At 36.0% G+C, this 6,598-nt stretch overlaps 1 protein-coding gene across 1 annotated transcript in view; it reads left to right on the top strand.

Annotated features, from left to right (window-relative positions):
- Positions 1 to 1,089: 1,089 nt before the first annotated feature.
- ints13 (integrator complex subunit 13) overlaps positions 1,090 to 6,598 on the top strand; it is a 7,365-nt gene continuing 1,856 nt past the window's right edge. The window contains exons 1-11 of the mRNA XM_024289360.1: positions 1,090 to 1,535; positions 1,799 to 2,045; positions 2,142 to 2,216; positions 2,400 to 2,602; positions 2,712 to 2,792; positions 2,905 to 2,995; positions 3,067 to 3,195; positions 4,565 to 4,649; positions 4,761 to 4,853; positions 5,414 to 5,503; positions 5,615 to 5,793. Coding sequence (XP_024145128.1) covers positions 1,821 to 2,045; positions 2,142 to 2,216; positions 2,400 to 2,602; positions 2,712 to 2,792; positions 2,905 to 2,995; positions 3,067 to 3,195; positions 4,565 to 4,649; positions 4,761 to 4,853; positions 5,414 to 5,503; positions 5,615 to 5,793 — 1,251 coding nt within the window. The 5' untranslated portion in view covers positions 1,090 to 1,535; positions 1,799 to 1,820. The remainder of the gene's footprint in view (positions 1,536 to 1,798; positions 2,046 to 2,141; positions 2,217 to 2,399; positions 2,603 to 2,711; positions 2,793 to 2,904; positions 2,996 to 3,066; positions 3,196 to 4,564; positions 4,650 to 4,760; positions 4,854 to 5,413; positions 5,504 to 5,614; positions 5,794 to 6,598) is intronic.

Genomic DNA, 6,598 nt, shown 5'->3' with positions numbered 1-6,598 from the left:
CTAGAGCTTGTTTATTGCGTGTATTATGTTTTATTGCGCTCATATTTATGCGGCTATTATTAGTTCGTTGGTTTTATCTTGTTTGTGAAGCACTTACTTTACTTACATCTGTTTAGTTTGTGTGTTTTCGATAAGAAAGCTAAATGTAGTAATAAAACTTCAATTTTCTTTAAGCTATTTGTCCAAATTAGACATTATTTTCACTCATCCAGCACAAATACATGCAAAAGAATCAAACATAAATACACCCAGCCAGTACATAGCTTAATTTTGTTTTTGTTGCTTTCCCGTTCCAACCCTCTTGGCTTTTATTTTGAAAAAATATTGTACTGTACTGAACTGTTTATTTTTTTTTCCAAACTCAAAACTTTATTGACAAATATTGCACATACAGAAACACCGACAGTCCACAATACGTGTCAGTAACACGTTTTCATTCCTTTCTGTGTGCCACCTCCATGTTTGAAATAAAGACGTTTATTTAAAAAAAAATATATATATATATATATAAGGTAGGGCATTTTTACTATAACACTTTTTAAAACGTTTTTTTTAATATAGTTATATATTTTCTAAAAATATTATTTTTCTATAATTTTTTAAAAAAAGAAAACACAATTAACTTTTTTTTTATTATTATTATTATTTTTTTTAAATCAAAATTCAATTTGGTCGATATATTACTATGAATGTGACATTTATTTCTTTCCAGTTCGTTTTTCTTACCGGAGAGAGTTTACAGATCATAAAGAAAAGTTGCTGGTTGTTTCATTAATTAAAGTAAACGATATAATTGGACTAAACCACACAACGTCTGTCCAAAATATATTTAAAACTTTCGACTATTTAAGAGAAGCTCTTTTCTAGTCGGAGAAAAACAGACTTTATTTTTTTCTTGACGGATTGTGACTGTTTGTGTAATAATTTTCAAAAATTATTATTATTATTGGACTAAATTAATAAAATTAATGAATACATTAATGAATAAAGCACAAATTGGGTTTAAAAATAAACACGGGAACTATTCGGGAGCACGGTGGGGCGGAATGAAAAAGATGACGGACCACACTTCCTCTCATAACAAACCTGTTAGCTTTCCTGAAATGAAGTGCATTCTTTGTGTTAATCTTTTCCAGCCATGTAAACATCATTAGAAAGTATTTGTTAGATATTAAGGCACCTCAATAGCTGTTACAATTCCTTAATAATAGCATTAACCAGATATTTTAGTCGGCAGTTGTCCCTCTCGCGGAAAAATATGCGATAATCGGCAGATATGAAAAACGCTCCATGTTGTAAGCTAGCTAGCTAGCAGGCTACCGCCTTGGTCTGAGCAATGCTATTTTAGCTGATTCTTTGACGTTAGCTTAGAAGAGACTTGCAAATTGAACATGTCTTTCATTTTTATTTTCAGCCAAACAGTAATAACTGATACCACTTAACAGTTTTTATAAGGGACTTGCCTATATATACATTTTTATTTTTTATTTTCTGGCTGGATAAGTCGTCTGCTAACCGTTTGTTCCTCCTACTAAGTGAGTACTTGTAGTTCCTACATACCTAATATGTGACATGTGGTTTCAAATTGCATTTTGTTACAAAGAATTTGTGTTTATTTAGCAAAAATATGTACTGTCAATTTATACTAGATATGAAAAGGGTTTTTTTTCTTTTAATTTTTTATTTATTTATTTAGTTATTACAGTGGCACCCCACTGAAATATAAACTGTAAAATAAATAAATGACCATCTGTCCTCAAATTTTCAATAATTTGGATCACACCTCTCTTTCTTTCAGGGCTAACTTCAGATTTCCAAACATGAAGATGTTCTCGGTGGCTCACAAGACAGTCTTCGTAGTGGACCACTGTCCCTACATGGCCGAGTCCAGCCGGCAGCAGGTGGAGTGTGACGTCCTCACTAAAAGCCGAGCTCAGGGGGTCATTCCTCTGGCTCCCGTCTCCAAATCGTTGTGGACCTGTGCTGTGGAATGCTCCATGGAATACTGCCGGATCCTCTACGACGTTTACCCGAAAGACAAACTGGTTTGTTTTTGTTTTATCTATGCATTTAATTGCTAATTTAAGACAGACACACTAGTATTATCATGTGTATAAATGAAAACATTTGTTTTACAACAGGTTAACTATCTAGTAAGTGATTCAGAGTTCCACATCTTGAATAGTTGGAGAAGAGAAGATCAGAGCACTCATGAGGTAAAAAGTCACACTCGGAAAATTGTATTTTTGGTGTTTCTAACATGCATAAATATAATAAAAAAAAGCACTGGAAACTCCTTGAAAATAGCTCAAAAGCTGATTAGGTCTTTTACACAGATGGCACGTTTCACAAATCCCTTGTATTAGATTTGCCAATACAGAGTTTCTCCCTGATTGCAGCTAATGTCAGCTTTAGCCGCTGTTGGACCACCGAATCCCCGTGAGGATCCGGAGTGCTGCAGCATTTTGCACGGGCTGGTCGCCGCAGTGGAGTCTTTGTGCAAAATCACCGAGCTGCAGCATGAGAAGCGCACGGCTTTGATGGACACAGCAGAGAGAGTCGCTAATAGAGGCCGGATCATTTGTCTGACTAACGCAAAAAGGTAGAATTAATTTTTGAAAATCAGTCGTAGGTTGTAGAAAATTAATTTTTTTTTTAATATGTTAAACGTTGAGTTGCATATCATCTTAGCTTCTTTTTTTTTATGACAGCGATACCCACGTCCGCATGTTGGAAGATTGCATACAGGAGACTATTTTAGACCAAAACAAGCTGGCTGCTGGTTCAGACAGGTCAGTGACAATTTTTTTTTTAAACCGTCACTAATTCAAATGACAGAAATCATTAAAAAAAAATTATACTGAATTGTTTTTTTTATGCTGTTATTGATGATTTATACTTCAGGCTGATGGGCATCCAGCAGTGCGAGTTAGTTCTTGTCCACATCTACCCACAGGGGGAGGACACGCTGGTGTCCGACAGGCCAAAGAAAGAAGTGGGTGTTAAACTCAATCCCCAGGCTCGGGTCGGAGCTGCATTTGTATCATCGCTTGTTGTCGATTTCAGATCTCCCCTCTGCTCACCAGTGAGGTCCACAGCGTCCGGGCCGGGCGGCATCTGGCCTCTAAACTTAACATTTTGGTCCAGCAGCACTTTGACTTGGCCTCCACCACCATCACAAACATCCCCATGAAGGTACGGGGCGTCGTCTCCTCGCCGTCCGTACGGTCTCATCCATCCCACATCGACCTAATCTGTGACAAATTTCTGCTTTCTACTAATGAGTCTCACTTTGAACCTCACTGCTTACTTTTGTTGAATTCTTCCCTCTTTTATTCGACTATTGAGTTGCTTGCTTAACCTTCTGAGTGTGGTTTTCTTCAGCCATGAGAACACATGAAACTCTGCAGTCTCTCCATTGCGTTCATCATCTCATCTGCATGTGGATATGACTGTGAACCTGCTGCTGGTTTCATGCTGTATTTTCTGTTTTGCTAGCCCACATTAAATGTTTGCGAACAGGTTAGTACTCTGATCACACACATATGAAACTGAAGGCGGGCTTGTCTTTGCTCACTTAGTGTGTCCATTTTGAGCTCTACTGTTGCAAACAGTCTTGCTTTAGGTGGTTCTGATGTGACAGATTTGATGGAGCTCAGACACAGGGGAGCCAAAGCCAGTTTTTATTTTTTTTTTTTTGTAGAATGGTGGGAATTCAACTTTTTTGAGTTTGGATGGTAACAGAAAAGATTCAAAATGTTTTTTTTTTTTTTAAATTGGCCTTGGCTCCTCTTGACTCATTAAATCCTGTCGGCCTCCCCCTACTCTGTTTCCCTTTTTCTCCTTGAATCTTTCTCCTCCTTTGACTAAAACTTTCCATTAAATGTGGTCCATTGTGTTGTCTAGATAACAGTTGTTTATATCCCTTAAACCGCGAACTGTATCCATGCATCTGACTCAAACTGGAATTTTTCTGAATTTTTTTTCAGTTTTGCAAAACTTTTATAGCTGTTTATCAAATATAAGAAGGGGAATAACAGCTTAAAAGTCTATCATGGGGTAATTCTTGACATAATAATGTCATAAAATAAAAGTTAGTAATGATTTCTCTGAAGATGATTGAGTGTAGAACCAAAACTGAACACAAGAGCCCCAAAATATTTTGATATTTATCTACCAAAGGACTTTGATTAATTAATTTAATATAAAACCTCTTTAATTTTTTAATATATTAAGAATATACCAATGCATACTTACTAAAAAAATAGCATACAAGTCAGACTTTAGTCCAAAATGTTGCTTTTGTTTGAAAAATCTATATATTATTTAGTCTTATTGTATTTTTCTTTGATTTGTTTCTTGCAATAAAACAATCAATCAAATATAAACCTATCTTATTTCAGACGGCCATAAAGTTTTTAAATTTCAGCATTTAATTTGACCTCATCCGCCATCGTTATCTTTTTCAGTCTTTTTGCGGTTTTTAGTTTGTTGTGTTTGAGATTGCATGTTTGAGGAAACGGCTGCACGTGAGGCAGATGCTGATGTGTTTGCGGTTGTGCAGGAGGAGCAGCACGCCAACACGTCCGCCAACTATGACGTCGAGCTGCTGCACCACAGGGACGCCCACCTGGAGTTCTTTAAAAGTGGTTGGTTCCCACCTTTCAGTGTTTGAATGCGGCTGTCTTTGATTTGTTTTAACAACCATTATTTTTTATTACTGCTTTGCGTTTTTGTTAAGTTATTTTCTCCTCTCTCAGGTGACTTGCACATGGCAGGAACGAGCACTCGAGAGAACGGCTTCAAGGAGACGGTGACGCTGAAATGGTGCACCCCCAGAACCAACAACATCGGTGAGGTTTGACTGTTGACTCAGATTTTTAACTCTTTAACACTGGAAATGTCGCCAGTGATCAACGAAAATCGGGTGATTCTAACGCGGAGAAAAGCTGCTTTTCATATTGTCTTTGCCCCAATGTGCAATACATAACTTAAAGTTGTTGCTTATAGTGCAAAGCTGCTTTTCTCCACTCCAGAATCCACTGGAAAGATTTTAATTGTATAAACAGTCAAAGATTACAGTATTCAAAATAATTTAAGGGTCAAGGATCAGCTGTTAATTACATTTCCATTCGTTCCATTTTCTAAATTCGTTCGGGGTTGCTGGAGCCTATCCAGATTACTGTTGGGTGAAGGCAGGGTACACCCTGGACAGGTCGCCAGTCTGTTGTAGGGCTTTAATTAAACATTTATTGAACTTTTTTTTTTCTTTAAAAAAAAAAATAAAAGCATACATACTTTCAGCTTTTGCCATTTTAAAAAATATTTTTTTCTCTTTGGATTAAAAAATATGAAAGCGATAAGGATTTAGTGTGTAGTAATATTCAGTTGTCTGTTTATCCTCCCACTGCAGAGCTGCATTATTGCACCGGAGCTTACCGCATCTCACCCACAGACGTGAACAGTCGGCCTTCGTCGTGCCTAACTAACTTTCTTCTGAACGGTGAGCCCAACATTTTTCTATGTCAAAAAAAAAAGTTTAGTCTTTAAGAAAAAAAATTTTTTTTTTTTTTTGTGAAAGTTATTTGGCCATCTGCTCTATATATTGTCACAGGTAGATCGGTGCTGCTGGAGCAGCCTAGGAAGTCGGGGTCAAAGGTCATCAGTCACATGCTCAGCAGCCACGGAGGCGAGATCTTCCTCCACGTGCTCAACAGCAACCGCTCCACCTTAGAAGACCCGCCGTCCATCAGCGAGGGCTGTGGGGGCAGAGTGACCGATTACAGAATCACTGTAGGTGTACCTGCTGATTTCTGACATCTCTGATAAAAAAAAAAAAGAAAACATTTTTACTGAAAACTACTGTCTTCACTATAGGAATTCCCTCGTTTTTCACTAGTAGATGATTTATCATTTTAAAGCTGTGAAAAATTATTATTATTATTTTTCACGGCAAGATTTGTGAAGGGTCATTAGCACGCTTTTATTTTGGAAAATTTCAGATATCTGTAGGTGATGGATGGTTCACGCTTGTTTTATTAGCAAAAGTTTTATTTTTCTAAAAGTCATTTTTTAAGGGCGAAATAGTCTTTAAAAGCATAAAAAGCTATGCTTTTATTTTAAAATTTTAGATATGTTTTGGTGGTGGATGGTTTGTTATGCTTATTTTATTTGCAAAAGTTTTAATTTTCTAAAAGTCATTATGTAAGGGGTAAATAGGCTTTAAAAGCATGCTTTTATTTTGAAATATTTCAGATATGTGTTGGCAATGAATGGTTTGTTATAACTATTTTATTCACAAAAGTTTTCTTTTTTAAAAGTCATTTTTTGAGGTGTAAATAGTCTTTACAAGTGTAAAAAGCTATACTTTTATATTGAAATATTTCATAAACGGGTTGGTGATAGATGGTTTATTATCTTTATTTTATTTACAAAAGTTTTCCTTTTTTAAAAGTCATTTTTTGAGGGGTAAATAGTCTTCAATAACGTAAAAAGGTACGCTTTTATTTTGAAATATTTCAGCTATGTGTTGGTGATGAAATTGTGTTATACTTCTTTTATTATTAAAAGTCATTTTTAAGCAGGGAATGGTCCTCAA

Source organism: Oryzias melastigma, linkage group LG23, assembly GCF_002922805.2.
Source record: "Oryzias melastigma strain HK-1 linkage group LG23, ASM292280v2, whole genome shotgun sequence".
NCBI classification, from domain to species: domain Eukaryota; kingdom Metazoa; phylum Chordata; class Actinopteri; order Beloniformes; family Adrianichthyidae; genus Oryzias; species Oryzias melastigma.
This window is presented reverse-complemented; position numbering and strand designations above follow the sequence as displayed.